At 38.1% G+C, this 18,573-nt stretch overlaps 1 protein-coding gene across 1 annotated transcript in view; it reads right to left on the minus strand.

Moving 5' to 3' along the window:
* Grm3 (glutamate receptor, metabotropic 3) overlaps positions 1–18,573 on the minus strand; it is a 210,290-nt gene that overhangs the window by 51,512 nt on the left and 140,205 nt on the right. Inside the window, exon 3 of the mRNA XM_013026027.1 lies at positions 10,503–11,358. Coding sequence (XP_012881481.1) covers positions 10,503–11,358 — 856 coding nt within the window. The remainder of the gene's footprint in view (positions 1–10,502; positions 11,359–18,573) is intronic.

Consider the following 18,573-nt stretch of genomic DNA (forward strand, 5'->3'; position numbering starts at 1 on the left):
GATGATCACATGGAATTTTATTCAAAGCAGTTTTGAAAAGTCACATAACACCAAACAATTTTAATAAGTAGAGTTTAGGATGCTGAATGATATGAACTTTTCACATGGATCCATTCTAGTAACTAATTTTAAAAATTAATGCTTTCAAACTTGTTCTTTTAAAAAATATTCCAAGATTTGAAAATTTGGGTGTTACCTTGCAACATTATTTGATAAATAGCTAAGAGTATTGAAGGAATACAAGAGGGAACACAAAAACAAACATATCTCAGACCTTCTGATTGATTGAAATTCGTTCAGTAAACATTTTGTTAATATCAAATGTGTCCTAGAAACTGCAATAAGTATTTGGGATCAAAGATCTCAATTCCCAGAGTCTTTGTGTCCATATGAAAACAACACTGAACTCAGCAATGAAGATTTCAGTTCTGTCCCTGCCACTTGTTAGATGAATGATCTTTGTGCAAATGGCTTTCCATTTGGGGTCCTTTTCTACAAGCAAATGATATCTCTTTCTATTCGCCAAAGATATTTGGTTTAAAATTGAGCTAAAAGAGGTTTCTTAAGAAAAAGCAAGCCATTTCAGAACTGAGTTACACAGTGAGTTTTCCCCCTGATATTCACTGAATAAAAATATATATGAAATTTCAGGGAAGAGTCATATAACTATTGATGGATTATTTTTCCATTCTTCTATCTTCCAGTAAACATTTGTATAATGCTTGTACTATAACAGAAACAGTATTGGGTATTTGTGATCTGAGATGATGAATGTTCTGTGCTTTGAAAGTAATCACAGCTTAGTAATAGGGATAGAGACAAAAGGTAAGTTTGAGTGTAAAGTGCAATTCATAATAAGCAAATGTTTACTGAGTACCTATTACACTTTGTATCTATCAGTGAACAAATTTGATAATGATTTATGCTTTCATATATTTTATATTATAGTATGAGGATCAAATATGGAACAAACATGATAGTAATGAATGGTGAATATGACAGAATAGAAATTTTGGAGGGTAAAAATAAGTATAGCAGGTTCAAGGGAAATGGGGCACCTGTGGTGGGATTTGGTTAAGAAAAATGGATGGCCGATGAAATATGTAACACATCAGTGAGATATGTAATATTTAGATAAAGGCCTGAAGGAGATAAGGAGAATGGACAGGTATAAGGATGTGTTGGAAAGAACATTAGAGGCATTGAATTGGCCAAGAAAAGGCTCTGAGTCTGGAAACAAGGTGACAGGAGTAGAATGAAAGAGAAAAGAGTAAAGATTAATGAAAGTTGTTAAGAAACCATAATCAGCCAGGAGCTGGTGGCTCAGGCTTCGAATCCTAGCTACTTAGGAGGCTGAGATTTGAGGAACGGGGTTCAAGATCAGCCCAGGCAGGAAAGTCCATGAGACACTTATCTCCAATGAACCACTGGAAAACTCGAAGTTGTGCTGTGGCTCAAGTGGTAGAGCACTAGCCTTGAGTGGAAGAGCTCAGGGACAGCGCCCAGGCCCAGAGTTCAAACCCCACTGCTAACAAAAAAAACCCCAAAAAAACAAAAACAAAAAAGGAAAGAAAAGAAATCATGGATACACAGATGAATGGATAAAGAAAATGATATCTCGGAGCTGCAGCAACGGGCGGCTCCTCACTCAGCGCCAACTTTCTGCAGATTTTAAGCAGAGAAGCATCCCAAAACTGAAGAAAGCGCTCAACACCAGAGCTACGGAAAGTTAGGAGGGAAACTGGTGATGACTCTGGAATTCGGCAAGCAGACCCCAGCCCCAAGCCACCTTCTGGGCCACTATGGAGGATGAGTAAACTCAGCAAACACAGTCCGGCCATGCAACTGCCAGAAATTGGCACCACTGGGTAAGCACCCTAAAATCATGGCTGGAGCCAATGTAAGGTCTCGTACCAGCAGCGGTCGCAGGATCCCCATAGACCCTGGCCACCTCCCAAGTACATCACAGCCACAGCCAATTCCTAGCCCCAAAGGCTGACTGCCCTGCTGACTGGGCGCTCTGCCAGGACCTGCTCCCTCCCTGGCCCCCACAGTCCAGAGCTGCTGTGGATGGCACCACCCACCAAACTAGGTAGCCTTCAGATGCCCTCAAGGCTGTCTACCGCCACCCACCACCGCTGCTGCAACCCAGCACGGCTGCTGCCCACTGCAGCCCGCTGTCCCAAGCTCCACCTGGCCCTCCCAGCAGAGCAAGACTCCCCACTCCACAGAGCGAGACCCTTTAGCTGCTGCAGATGCCAACCCCCCCCCCACCTGGTCCTGCCAACGCCCACACCTTCCCACTGTGAAGCCATCAACACCATCCTGGCTGCCACAGCACAGGGGCTGTGGTCCAGTGCACGACCAGCTTTAGATCTTGTGAGTAACCCTATTGTGTCCACTCCCTGGGGGTGGCAATTCTCTGTAGGGTCCCAAAGCCCTCTGACCCAAGCCCCCGCCCCAACAGGAGGGATCACATCAGAAGAGAACACAGATGTAAGCTCTGTTCCTAAATCTCCTGTGGCTACCTGGGAAAGCCTGGGAACACAACTCCATGCCTATGATAGCAGACCACAAATCCAAATCCTCCCAACTCCCCGCCAGCAGGCCTGAGAGAGGGATTCTATATAGCAGTTACCTTCCCTTGTCAAAAGGTCATCTGGACCCAACCAAGCCACAAGGAAAGCCAACTATTGCAAGACATACAAGGTTTTAACAAGAATTGACTTAGAGGACCGACCATGTGGGGACTCAAGCTCTCCCAAACAAGCCAAGAAATTCACACTTTTTCTAATATCAGCAATTCTCCCAAATATATATATATATAATTTATTTTCTTATTTTCACCTTGATTTCTAAGCTATTCCTTAATCTTTCTTCAAATTCTTTTCTATCTCTTACTCTCTGAAACAAGGTCTCTATTCTTTTCCTACTACACATACCTCTCATCTAAGCTGTTCTTATACCTCTACTATCATTATTACCAATTTTTCTTCTTAATTTAAACTCATATCTCTCCAATCCTAACCCTTCATTTCTCCATTTTTTTCAGTCCATTGAGCCTTAATGGTTTATAACTGAGCCAACTTGGAGTCAGTTCCACTTTGACTGAGTACAAGAGGCCCATCTTGTCAACACTATGGTGAAGACTACTTAACAGCCAAACCCAAATCATCTGACAAATTACAATTATATGTATGCTCCACCCAGGAACCACAACATCCCTCTTCAAGCAAAGAAAAAGAGAGCTAAATAGAGAACCACCTACTCATAATTTTGAAACCCTAAGTTCTATACATCGACATGACACCGGGTTGGCTCGTGCCCTAAAAGACAATCCTATTGGAGTGGATCTTGTCTCCAAATGGGTAGAACTAACTGCAGAAGTGCCAGAATCATGGTCAATCAACTAACACCAACTCCATCTCCACATAAACAAGCTATGGAGAAGTCCCAGAATGACCTAGAAGATAAGGCTCAAGATATTTTAAAGCATGGCTGGTAAATCTGCTGGATGAAAAGGTGGACACCCTGCACAGGGCTATAGGAGAACATGACAAGGCCAACCAGAAGCTAATAGAGGAGTTCATGGACTCCACAAATACAAAGATAAAGGAACTCCAGCAGAAGAAGAATGAGTCCAATGAAAAATGGAGACCCAGTTAAAGGAATTGAAAGAGAAGACCAAAATCCAACTCCAGAAGGGAAGACAGTCCAATCAAGACTTAAAACCTCAATAAAGAGCTGGCCACCATTAAGAAAGACCAGCAAGAAGGAAGGGAGATAAATAGCAAAATAAAAAAGCCTTGAAAGCAGAATGGAGAAGCAAAAGACAGAATAGTTTAGATAGAAGAAGATAGTTTAGATTCCATAGAGAAAGAGCACACAGATATTCATAACAAAAGTAAGAAGCATGATAGATCATTGCAGGAGCTACAAGATACAAAACCTAATTTGAGACTAATAGGTTTTGAGGAGGGCCTGGAGAGGGAAGCCAATGGATTAGGAAATATATTCAGCAGAGAACTTTCCAGATATACAGAAGGACAGGCCCATCCAGATACAAGATGCTTTTAGAACTCCAAATAGACCAGACCAAAATAGGACATCCCACAGCCACATTATAGTCCATACAGGATCAATAGAAAATAAGAAAAGAATTCTTAAAACTGTCAGGGAGAAGAGAACAATCACCTGTAAAGGTAAGCCAATCAGAATAACCTCAGATTTCTCAGCAGAGGCCAGGAAAGCAAGGAGAGCATGGAATGAGATATGACATGCCCTAAAGACAAATAATTACCAACAAAGAATAAGAATAATTTATCCACCGAAGTTTTCATTCATAGCAGAAGGACAAATAAAAACCTTCCACAGCAAGGAAAAGCTGAAACATACATCATTACCAAACCAGCTTAAAAAAAATGTTCAGACGTTCTGCATATATAAAGCAGACAAAAACAGGATTGGCAGTGAAATGGCCCACAAACAGAGAACCATGTAATCACAGCCAGAACAGTCAAGGCACAGCCTCCCCATCCCCAAAATGGATAAAAATGGCAGGAACAGACAAACACCTCTCAGGCTTAACTTTCAATATTAATGGATTTAACTCTCTAACTAAGCAACACAGATTGTCTGGTTGGATCAAAAAGCAAGATCCTTCTATCTGCTGCCTTCAAAAGACATACATTGCCCACAAAACCAAACATATTCCGAAGGTAAAAGGCTAGAATAATATCTACCAAGCAAATGGTCTCCATAAACACGTGGAAGTTGCAATCCTAATCTCAGATAAAATAGACTTCAAATTAAAATTAGTGAGAAGAGATAAAGAAGTTCACTCTACACTAATTAAGGGATATCTCCTTCAGGAGGATATTACAATTCTTAGTATCTATTCACCAAATAACAGCACCCAAATTTATCCACAAAACACTACTTTCCCTCAAATCTCACATAGATCCAAACACATTAATTGTTGGGTACTTTAACACACCACTATCCCCACTGGGTAGATCAACCTGGCAAAAACTCAACAGATAAACCTCAGATCTAAACAACTGCATAGATCAACTAGACTTACCAGACATCTACTGAATATTTCACCCAGCAGCATCAGGTTCTTCTCAGAGGCAAGTTTATAGCTCTGAGTTTCTACATCAACAAATTGGAGAGATCTTAAACCAAACAATATAATGAGGCACCTTGAAAAAGAGCAACAAGCTAAACCCCAATCCAGTACATGGAAACAAATAATTAAAATTAAATCAGAATTAAATGAATTAGAGTCCAAAAAAACATAGAAAAAATCAACAAAACAAAGAGTTGGTTCTTTGAAAAAAATCAACAAAATTGACAGACCCTCAGCAAATCTTATCAGAAAAAAAGACACACCCAAATAAACAAATTCAGAGATGGGATTAGAAACATCACCACAGAAACAACCAAGATTCAGAACTTAATAAAGGTACTTCTTAAACTTTTATGCTAGTAAGTTTGAGAATCTGGAAGAAATGGATGAATTTCTAGCACATATTGACTTCCCTAAACTAACCAAGATGATTTAAATCAGCTTAGCAGACCCATCTCAAGCATTGATACAAGCAACAATAACATCCCTCCCACCCAAGAAAAGCCTAGAACCAGATGGATTTACAGCTGAATTCTACAGGCCTTCAAAGCAGAACTCACACCAATACTCCTCCAACTCTTCAATGAAATTGAAAGTTCATTATCACACTCTTTCTATGAAGCCATCATAACCCTCATCCCAAAACCAGTCAGAGACTCATCAAAGAAAGAGAACTATAGACATACTTCTTTGATGAACATCGATACAAAAACTTTTCAATAAAATTCTGGCCAATTGACTTAAACAACTCATAAAAAATCATACATTATGATCAAACAGGATTCACTTCAGGGATGCAAAGCTAGTTCAATATATGCAAGTCAATTAATATAATCTATCATATCAACAAGAACAAGGATAATAACCACATGATTATGTCAATAGATGCAGCAAAAGCATTTGACAAGATCCAACACCCCATTATGATGAAAGCTTTGGAAAAACTAGGAATCCATGGAACATTCCTCAATATAATAAAGGCTGTGTATGACACACCTACAGAGAGCATTATACTTAATGGCGAAAAGCTAAAGCCATTTTCTCTTAATTCAGGAATGAGACAAGGATGTCCACTCTCTCCACTTCTCTTCAATTTAGTATTAGAATGCCTAGCTAGAGCAATAAGACAAGATGTAAACATTAAGGGGATGGAAATAGGGAAAGATAAAGTTAAATTCTCCCTCTTTGCAGCTGACATGATCTTGTATTTAAAGAACTCCATGGACTCCACTTACTCAAACTAATCTGAAATTTTGGCAAAGTAACAGGGTATAAAATAAACCATCAGAAATCAATGGCTTTCCAGTATGCCAATAATGAGAAGAGTGCGGCTGAAATCAGGTAAACAACTTGTTTTGTAATAGCCCCACAAAAAATAAAATACCTAGGAGTTAACTAAACAAGTGAAGAAGGACCTCTATGATGAAAACTTTAAAATCCTGAAAAAGGAAATTAAAGCAGAACTAAGGAAGTGGAAAAACTGTCCATGCTCTTGGATTGGGAGGATTAACATCATGAAAATGTCAAAATTGCCAAAGGCTATCTACAAATTCAATGCAATACCTATCTATATCTCAACCTCATTCTTCAATGAAATAAAAGAAGGAATCCAAAAATTAATATGGAACAACAGAAGACCCCGAATAGCAAAAACAATCCTTAGCAGAAAGAACGGTGCTGGAGGAATATCAATACCAAATTTCAAACTCTACAACAAAATCATAGTAATCAAAACAGCTTGGCACTGACACAAGAATAGACTTGAGTAGGGTACTGCATTGTTGGTGGGAGTGTAAACTTGTTCACACTTTGGAAAGTAGTATGGAGGTTTCTCAAAAGACTCCACATAGAGCTTCCCTATGACCCAGCAATCCCACTGTTGGACATTTACCCAAATGATCACAAACAAGACCATACTAAAGCTACCAGCACAACTATGTTTATCACAGCATTATTTACCATAGCTAAGATATGGAACCAACCCAGATGCCACTCAATAGATGAATGGATCAAGAAAATGTGGTATATATACATAATGGAATTCTATGCCTCCATCAGAAAGAATGACATTGCCCCATTTGTTAGGAAATGGAAAGACTTGGAAAAAATTATGTTAAGTGAAGTAAGCCAGGTCCAAAGAAACATAGGTCCCATGGTTTCCCTTATTTGCAATAACTAGTATATGTCTGAGACAAGCAGAAACAATCAGATAAGTTGATGTTAGGCAAAATGAACCCCAAGATAAGGACTCAAATGTTTTTTCTTTCTTGCTGTTATCTTTAACATATTTATAAGATATTTCTTTGTTGCTTTGTATGTCCCTCTCCAACGGTATAACCCCTGTTTTCACTGTATTTGATGTTGGTATAATTTGTGGAGGGGAAGGGAAGAAAACAATTGTTTATGTAGGGATACAGGTGGACCCATTGCAACAATGAGATGTACAAGACGTTATGTTGAAAAACAAACTTTACAACTTTGATGAGAGGGGAGTAGAGGGGGGGAGAGATGGGAAGGGATGGTAAGGGGAAACAAAGGATGAGACAACAGTGCTTGACAAGAAATGTACTCACTATCTTGCTCATGTAATTATAAACTCTCTGTACGTTATTTTCATAATAAAAAAGAAAAAGTAAAAGAATAGACCTGAGGACCAATAGAATAGAACTGAAGACGCAGAAATGAACTCACATACCTATAGCCACCTAATCTCAACAAGGGAGCTAAGGAAATAGAATGGAACACAGCCTGTTCAGTAAATGGTGATGGCAAAACTGGTTAATCACCTGCAGAAAACTAGAAAAGCTAGATCCTTATATATCACCAGGCACCAGAATCTACTCCAAATGGATCAAAGACCTTGAAGTCAAAGCAGACACCTGAAAACATTACAGGAGGGAATAGACAAAACTCTAGGTCTCCTTGGCACAGGCCGAATTTTTCTTAATAAAAACCCAGAAACACAACAAATCAAAGAAAGGTTGGATAAATGGGACTGCATGATACTGCAGAACTTCTGCATGGCAAAGGACATAGCTAGCAAGATCAATAGAAAGCCCACAGGTTAGGAGAAGATCTTCACTAGCCATACAATGGACAAGGGCCTCATATCTAATTTCGAATCTTGGTATTCTCCATGTAATGCATTTTTCAATTCTCATTGCTGAGCCTATTTACTTGGCTGCTAGCTGAATTTTCCTCTATTTTCTATAGTTTAAATCTGCTTTTCACCCTCCTCCTCTCTTCAGAGATGGAGAATGACTAGCGATGTCTGACAAATTGAAGAGGCTAAAATAGGACTTTGTGGTCAGATCTGCACAGCCAAACTGAATTATCGAATTGAGACCAGTAATTGAACAAGACAGAGAAAGGAAGATACTTTTGTTTTATCTACCCAAATAATGACCTTAGTTCTTCACTTTTCTTTGCCTTTTAAGACTCAAGAAGTCAGATGAAAAGAAATGTTTTAGTTATGTATAGTACCTTGCGTAGGCTCTCTAAAATCTTAGCCCTTTGTTTGAGTTGTTGATTGATGGATATATTTGTATTTTTATACGAAGGAGTAAGGAACAAACTAGAGTAAAAATAAATACATAAAGTAAAGATAAACAATTATATTAAGCACAATCTGAAAGGGGACTTCTATTGAAATCTCATTCATCTTTAAGTGCATTGTAGATTCTGTTTATGAATAGCTGAATGTTCATTTATATTTGAACTAAAGATATTCTTTCAATACTGACTCTGTGGTTCCTTCTTAATTTATATTTCTGAAGATATCAGCAAAACTGATCTAGGATTTATCACTATGCTTTATTATGTCTCTATAAATCAATACATGTCTTAGAATTCAGGGCACACACACACACACACACACACACACACACACACACACAGAGCCTACTTTTCTACCTTCAGTGGTCATTTTAACAATAAGAGGTTGTATCCATCAGATAGATAAGATGGAGTACCAGTTTAGTTGATTTCTACTGTTCTTGTCCCTCTTTGGGTAAAATGAAGAAATGAGAAAACACAAAAATGCATGAAGGTATTGTTTGTGCTTATTTTCTAGGATGTCTAGGACATGAGAATTCTGCAGTAGGAGCAATAGGTACTCTTCCTACTACTAGTGATTTTACAGACTACACGACTTCAGATGACGTCTTACAAGGGGGACATGAGAATTACTGATGGTTCAAGTGATTGTATAATTTTAAGAATATAAATGTTCATATCTTAGATGATAAATAATAAAACCAACTATGCAGACTAAAAATGTTGTCCTAGTAGTGGGGAAGAGGTTAGTAGAAATGTAGGCAAATAAAAGCATCTTATAATTCCAATACTATTGGCACCAAGATCTTTTGTGCTCCACAACATTACTTATCCAATTATATTTTGGGCTTAAGTAACAGAGTAAAGTTAATGATCTGATAGCATATGAATCTTACTAGGGCATAGAAACAGAATGATTTTGGTTAAATATATGATAAATAAAAAATATTATATTTAGGAATATTTAGAGCACATTTTAAAATAAAGAGGAAGCAAAATTCTCTTTGAATGCACTTGCATGACTACTGATCAGAATGACTTTGGACAGTCTTCCAATTTTTATATGCTGCCGCACCAGAACAAGTTTCATTTAATAATATAAATTGAGAAAATCCAGGACATTAAAAAAAAAGTAAACAGAATAAGTGTATCTGAAAGTGAAAAGAAAGTTATCAGAGGAAAGGAAAGACTCCCCACTGGAAAAGAGCCTTCAAAGAGGAGTCTGATGGAGTCCTGTTGGAAGCTGGTTGTTAGAGTGTGCGGATGCTCTCACAGCTTAAGATCCAGAACTCTTTAAAACTCATAAAGAATGCTTCTATCATAGAAAAGACAAATCTCAACATCTCAAAGTCATCATGATCTGGGTAACTTTCCTTTTTTGCCCCTAACTAGCCACTGGAGAAAGTGACTGTCTCATTCACTTACTGTGAAAGCTTTTAGATCTTTTACTTAAATCACTCACAAGGAAAGCACGGAAGTTCATGTTCTTTTAAGAGTTGCCAATTCTGCTAAGGAAGATTAAATGTCCATTTCCCATGTGTCATATCCTGCAGCTAACAAGAAAGAGAATAAATGTAGCATGGGCTCCATCTAGGCCGCTACTGTGGGGAGGCCATCAACCAGCCTTGGGGCCTTTCATTTGCATGTACTGTGCCAGCCAAGACAGTCATTCAAACATGAGTCAGACTGTGAAGAGCCATCATGCTGCACCTTGGAATATATTTATTTAACAGGATTTCCACTGGGGGCAGAGGGCTTTTTTGGTCCCTGTTTGATTGCACCAGAGAAGATGATTAAATAAAGCCTCACCACCTACCTGTGAAGTTGATTTTCAACAAGTAATCCTTGTACAGCTTCTTCCCGTCCAGGATCTTCATGGCATCACAGAGCTTGGTGGTGTTGGGGCAGAGGGTGCGCTGCATTTTGTGCAGCGCATGCGCCATGGCGTACACTGCGTTCACGACAAACATGATCTTGGATTCTTGCTCATAGTTGCTGCTGTCGATGGCCAGGTGCTTGTCGCAAAGTCGTCTGTGATTTCTCTTGTTCTGGAGGCTGCATTGGAACTTCTGTTCCCAGAAGTCCCGGAACCAAGGGTTGCGGTGATTGTTGTAGGGGTTGAGGCTCTGAAAGTAGCGGTCAAACTGGCGGACGGGCTGGGAGGCCAGCTCCAGGGTGATGGCGCCATAGGCCACGTGCTCGCTGCCCTTCACGATGCTCTCCTGCGCGCCCCAGCCGTCGCTGGCCACCCAGGTGAAGGAGGCGTTGGCGCGGCTGGCGGCGGCGATGAGCTCCCTGGAGTCGTCACTGCGCATGAAGAGAACCACCACCCGGGCGTTGGGCTTCTGCAGCAGCTCCCGGATCACGCTGTCGTAGGACTTGCGGATGTTGGAGCGACCCACCTTTTCGGCAGTGGCGATGCAGATATTGCGCAGGCGGGCTTCCTGCTCGAAGGCCTCGATCCCCGTCTCTCCGTAGTCACCCTCAGAGGCCACTGTGGACACGTAGGTCCAGTTGAAGAAGCGTAAGATCTCGGCCATGGCTTTGGCCTGGTAGAAGTCGGGGGGCACCGTTCTGGCAAAGTAATCGTACCGGGACTTGTCGCTGAGTTTGGCGCTGGTGGAGGCATAGCTTATCTGGGGGATCTGGAAGAGTCTCAGCAGGTTCGCCACCTAGGAGAGGGACACAGGGGAAGCATTTTCTTAAAAAGCCCAGAAGCACGCACAGCACTGCACATGGATGGTCATACCGTCCTTTTCCATTTTTTATTTACCCAGATTATCACTCTGTGTGTGTGTGTGTGTGTTCATGCGAGCGCATGTGTACCAGTACTGGGGTTTGAACTCAGGACCTACCACTCTGTCTTGGCTTTTGGCTTAAGATTGGTACTCTACCCCTTGAGCAACACTTTCACCTCCAGCTTTTTGGTGGTTAATTGGACTTAAGAGTCCCATATACATTTTTACCTTGGCTGGCCTTGAACTGCGATCCTCATATCTCAGCCATCAGTGCCTGGCAACCACACTTTCTTGCAGTTCTGGAGATTTCAGGCCAGATGCTCTCCTGAATACCGTGTGTTTAGATATTAAAGAGCAGGTGTATGAGGTATATATTTTGAGAAAGGACATAGTAAGAAATGAGAAGATCATTTGCTGGAACTTTTATAGACTCTATTGCTAGACCTTAGACCAGGAAAAATCTGTTTCAGATGAACTCAATGTGATTGTTTTAAGTTCCTGGGGTCCTGCTATAGCTCACAGAAACAATGAACTACAGTGAATTGGCCAAATTCGGTTTTCAGACAACTTGGCTGCAGTTGTATAGAAAGAGCCAGGGTGTTTAATTCTCACTTCCCCCTCTTTTACTAAAAACGGCAGTATCTGAAAGAATTTAATTCGGGAACAGGGTGCCACATGGACAGTCCAAATTAGACATGTATTATCTAGGTTAAGCAAAAGAAAAAAAATCAATTTGACTGAAATTCCATTTGGTCCACTCAAAATTTTAGGTAAATATTTTTCCTAACTTCTGAAAAACTTGGCTAACTTTCTCATTACTTTGTTTTTCTTGAAATTTGATTCTGCTTAAATTATGTGAAAGGAAAGTACACAAATACTCCATTCTTGTTTCTTTTTACTAAAAAAAAATCACATTAAAACCGATAAAGAATGAATCTTCTACTTCTACTTCAGCCTATGCTGAATCGAAATTTAAATGTCTCATAATTTAGCCATCATTAATATTTTACTGTTATATTTATTATTAAACAAAAAGGAAATTGATGTTAGATAATCAGGGGGCATTGCAGAAAGTATTTACAGAACCAATAAAATTGTTTTATTTTTCTTGAGTTCTGAAAATTGTCATCTCTCCATTAAACTTAGTTAAATGACATAATAGTTAAGGCATGCTTTAATCAGAAACAACTTGAATCTTCTAATATAATCTATGTCCATGAAATCAGTATGACTACTTTGCAATTTTCCTTCTGGAAATTGGAGTTTCACGTTTATATTTGACATGTAGGGAGCACAGCTTGAAATAGGCAGCTGTTTGCAAAGAGCAAAAGCAACATAAAACAACTGACATCTGAGTCCTGATTAATCATCATTTCATTTGGGATTGGAAACCAACAACCAAGTTACCAAGTTCATACACAGCTACACCGCATGTGACTGTAGATCTGGGCTGCTATTAAAACTAACACTTGGAATAACTAAAAAACGATCAACTTTTAAAATATCTTTTCTATCCTAGTACCTATTACTTAACTACAAATATATCTTTAGACAATCTGAAATTTGAAACACAATATAATTAAAAATTAAAACCCCTATCCCTTCTTGTATGTGATATTCTAGGATATGAGTGGGTTTGGGAGAATGGTGAGTATAGATGGATGAAGATCAGTATATTATGAATCTCTTCTTTTCTCAAAAATAGGAAACTGGGAAAATGATCCATACTGAGTTTGGGGTATAGGAATATTGTTTGTTTACTCAACATGATTGATATGGCAGATGGCACTGAGCTATCAAAGTTACTTTGAGAATGAGTACTTGGCCTCCACTCCATTTATCTACTGCTATGGCAGACTTGGTGATTGAATCCTTGTTATTGTTTTTTTTTTTTAACTTGATTTGATTATGAACTAGTACTGGAGTGACCACCTCTTCTTAATCTCTCTCTCTTCTCTCTCTTTCTCTCTCTCATCCATTTCTTTATCTTCAAGTTATATTCACCAGAACCTGAGTACCATATAAAACAGAGAATGAAATGTCCTAAAACAACAACAACAAGAACAACAATCCAGAAACACTTTTTTGGCAGCTAGGAATCACAGTGAAAGAATCCTGAATTTCTGAAATATTGTTCTCCCAGAGGGTACAAGTAATGAAAAGGTGTTCAGGAAAAAATGTTCTTGTTTTTTGATTGATAGGATCCTGTGGCTTCATGTCTACCTCTCCAGGGTATCTGAGAACAACTTACTGTCAAGGTAGCCTGCACAAGGGATTGAACAATAGCAGTAATATGAAAAAGATTCTGCACTAGGAAGGCACACTTTGAGCAGTAGCCTGCTTGGGAATGTGGTTGACTTGGAAACAAAAAAGAAATTACTGCCATCATTTAAGTGTATATATTATTCCCATGCATTTGGGCTTAAAGAGAAAAATCTCTGCCAGCTCCAGGAAAAAGAGACATGTTTGCTGAGATGAAACTTGAGGATGGAATTCTAGTGAATAAATGTAAACTTAAATGTATCACCTATACTGAATAACATCGAGAAATGCTGCAATTCAAAGTTAGAATATTCAGATATGTTAGAAAAACACTTAATAATAAAAGAGCAAAGTGATGAGTTATTCCTTTTAAAATTAGTTTCCTTTGAGAAAAGGGCAAAATTAAAAAATTGTAATGTCAGATAAATTTTCTAATAGTGTTTTAGAAGAAAAAACACTGGACACTTAAGTGAAAAGGAAAAAGATATTAAACTGAGCATTGAGAAGGAGGGAGAATTATAATGGTAAAGGAAAATCTATGCCACGTTTCTTTTGTTGTTATTGTGCGTATGTGTCAGTACTGCAGATTTTACTCAAGGTCTGAGTACTCTCTCAGTTTTTTTCTCAAGACTAGTAAACTACTACTCGAGCTCCACTTCTGGCTTTTTGGTGGTTAATTGAAGATAAAAAAAAATCATAGACTTTCTTGCCCAGGATGGCTTTGAACTGGAATCCTCAGAACTTAGCCTCCCGTGTAGCTAGGATTATAGATGTGAACCACCAGTACCTAGGAATTTATGCCACAATTTTAACCAAATTCACTTTTTCAGGATTGACCGTATATATATATATATATATATATATATATATATATATATATATATATATATGTAGTTAATCATGTTTATCTAAAGTGAACATATCACTATATATAGAATGATGCATATATACATATATGTGTATATATGTGTGTGAATATATATATATATATATATATATATATACACACACACATAATACTGCTTCTGATTGTGTGTGCCACCTAGAATTCTTGTGTTAAAAACTTAACTACCAAATTCAAATGTTAATAGCATCCAGATACGTTCCCTATCTCACAGAACCTTTAGTAGTTAAATTGAATTAGATAAGGTCATTAGGGTGAAATCTCATGAAGACCAGTATTAGTAAATTTAGGAAGACATTGACCAGCAAGCTAACAAGCTTGTTCTGTCTCACTAGGAGATGCTGTCCGGAAGGAGGTTCTTACTAGTTTCTGGCACCATGCTCTTTGATTTTCCAGCCTTCAAAACCATAGCTATGGAACCCTGATTTTTTGATATTTTATTATAAGGGTAAACATTCTTAGTTTAAAAATAAATAGCACAGAAGGCAGTAGATTATTAATCTCTTCTCCTTTCCTTCCCATACCTACCCTAATCTGCTTTTTGGGGAAAAAGCATGACATTTATTGTTGGGGTTGTACATTTAAACAACTTTTCTGTTGTAAAATCAGTGACTATTGTATAATGTATGTGTATGTATGTGCTAGTGTGTGTGTGTGTGTGTATACATATACATACCATCTTCTCTGATAGCTTTTTGTGGTAGATATTATTGACTCCATATTAATATTGCAAATGTGACTTTTTCCAGGTAAAGAAAGTTGATTATAATGTAGAAGCCAATCAGAATGCAGAACTAGGTTTTTTGGCTTCTATTAACCTGGCTATCACTTGTGACATTGTCTCTACTTTTTACTGTATGACCATGAAACTGAAGGGATATCCAGGTAGGAAAATAGGAGAGAAGAATAGGTACATGCCATAGAATGCCTAGTTGCTGTTAGTAGAAACTTCCTTTGTCATATGAAGTTTAAGAGTGGAGTTGGGATATGTCTTGTATATATAGTCAGCTAAGTTTCCTGTCTCATTTGTCTGACAGTTGGGCATTCAGAACATTCCTAACTTCCTTACTGGCCATATGGTTTCTCTGAAAAAGCATTAAGAAATAAGGGAGACTCCTACATTGGACATTATTTTGAATGATAAATAAAGAATCATTTTAAGATTAAGATGTAGTGAGAAATTTTGGAAGAAGGCTCCTGATTATGTAATTATTTGTTGGAGAGAAGAAAGAAGAAACAGAATCTTCTATGATTTAGAAAGAAGCATTGTTAAAGTAGAAATGTGCTTTCCACAGGTAAACATTCCAAAGTGAAGATCATTTAAGACAAAAACAAAATCTTCAAAAACAATTTGTACAACATAGCATAGTCTTAATAAGACAGAAAAGACAAGAATACACACACACACACACACACACACACAATTCACTGGGCTGCTGGACTGTACTAGGTGATCTGAATATAAAAAGCATTCCCAACAAAGGATAGGTCAGTAAGTGTGTTGGGACATCTCTGTGTTTAGTACAAAGATCACTCTGAGAATGAGAGATGCCAACACATAGAACAGGTAAATGTAGAAAAATGATTTTGTTCATTGTTTTGTTTTGAATTTCCATTTCAGGAAGATGTGCTGGCAAGATATGGAAACAATGGATGAAAATCTGATTCTCTTGCTCTCTTATTCTCTTCATTAATAATATGAATGGATCATAATCATATTGAATTTGCCTCTACAATTTCTGGGGGAAATTGCAGATTAAATGAGGGAATCATTATCATTAGTTTTTGAGAAATTAAAGTCTATCAGAATGAAAGGGATTGGAAAGTGGGAACTTAGAAAATATGTCAAGGGTAAATATAATTAAACAGAAACATTCACACAGTGAGAGCAAAGGAGGATATTCTTAGGAGAGAATCACAAGGGCTCAATAGCTGTGTGCACATGATCAAATAAAATAATGCTTATTGAAATGAACTCCAAGAAATGGAAGCAAGAAGTTTTTTATTTTACTGTTGGCAGTTTTTTCCTTTCCTATTTTCTTTGGTCTATTCCCTTATATGGCTCTATTTGAGTTATTTATCTTGTATAAGGGTCTATCTGATTTTGAGAGGGGAAGGGGAAACACCAAAACAGTGGAACAAATGGTGAACCAGTTCATTGGTGATATTCACTAGATATTATGTTGGAAATGAACTGAGCAACTTGGGGGACGGTGGGATTCTGGAGGGACTAGGTGACACTGTTCAAAAGGAAATGTACTCATTACATGACTCATGTAACTGTGACCACTCTGTACATCACCTTTACAATAAAATTAAAAAAAATAAAAAAGACTAAATCTAATTCAATAGGAATGAGGCATTTTGACAAATTTCTCACTCAGAGTTTTCTAATAGGAAGAATATAAACAATTGGAAATAAACCAGACTATTATTAGGTTCATGAAGAGCTCATTTCACCAGAAATACATATTTTCAAGAATAGCATAACTATTTAGAGGGGAGTTGTAGAGGGTTCCAACCTCAATAAGCATTGGTATCATTACTTGAAGTCTTATGGGAATGGAATAGCAATAGGAATTGGATCACAAACTTTCATATGTTCAAAGACAGTAGTTTTCCTTTTTCATCTACTTATTGTTTTTGCTATATAGCCCAGAATGAGCTTGAATTTATGTTCCTTCTACCTCTGCCTCTCTACTGCTGGGATTACAAGTCTGCATCATCATGCTTAGATTCAGAGCAGTTTTGAACAAAGTCTGTATATATGATCATAAAAGATTAACTTTTTTATTACTGGTATTGGAAAAAAATATGAGCTAGAGATCATTGCATTTTAGAACTAGAAGGAATCATGAAGCAATCTAAGAGCTTTGATCTCCAGGTTAGGAAACTAATTCATAGGGAGAGGTAAGTCCAAAATGCATAAAATCAATAAGCAGAAAAGTAAGCTTGCCAGTTTACCCAGTGCTCAAGGCTATGTCTTTGGAATGCGGTGATATTGTATCTGGTATGACTTAAGTTTTCAGACTAAAACTGAAATTATAATAAAATATAAATATTTTAATGAATAAAAAGTATAAATGTAAAGTTGTATGTTGTAAGTCAGCATGTACCAGAAATCCCAGGGTTGGGCTGGGAAGGTGGATCAGTGGTAGAGCGCTTGCCTTGCATGCCTGAGGCCCTGGGTTCCATTCCTCAGCACCACATAAGCAAAAAGAAAAAAGCTGGAAGTGGTGCTGTGGCTCAAGTGGTAGAGCGCTAGCCTTGACCTGAAGAGCTGAGGGACAGCGCCCAGGCCCAGAGTTCAGGCCCCATGACCGGACCCCCCCCCCCAAAAAAAAAGAAATCCCAGGGTTGCTAAAGTGTTGATTATTAAGTAAATAATAAAGTGTCTATTATTAAGTGATTAGTATTTTACTGTTTGTACATATATGTAGTGGTAAATTGGTAGAAATTGTTTATATATGAGCCATCTATAAGAGCCATCAAACAAACCAATGTTTATATGTCATATATTATATATCTGCCTTCATTTTCACAGTGGTTTTTCATTAACATGAACTCAACATTAAGACATTAAGAATGTCTTGAGATTTATCATTGTTTCACATCACATACCTTTCAAAATTTTCTTCCTTCTGCTTACAATGATTTTAGCATTCAAGGGCTCCTCTGAGGGATTTGTCCTATGCCTCACTTTAGTCTGAGCTGAGGCACAATCTCAAAGCCTCACTTACTTCTTGATGTGTTTCTCTCATGCCACTAATCAAAATATGTGATGATTTTTAGATTACCCACTAATTCTTCCACTGAAGTAAGATCTTTTAAGGGTAGGAAATGTATATGTCTCCTTCATGCCTCCCAGAGCAGGGGATGCACCAAAATGTTTGTTAAGTGAATGAGTTGATAAACAGATAATTTATGCTCTACCATTTCACCTTTGCTAATTACAGGGTGTCTATGGGGAAGAAAAAAGAAGC

This window comes from Dipodomys ordii, unplaced genomic scaffold (genome assembly GCF_000151885.1).
Source record: "Dipodomys ordii isolate 6190 unplaced genomic scaffold, Dord_2.0 Scaffold90, whole genome shotgun sequence".
Lineage (NCBI taxonomy): Eukaryota > Metazoa > Chordata > Mammalia > Rodentia > Heteromyidae > Dipodomys > Dipodomys ordii.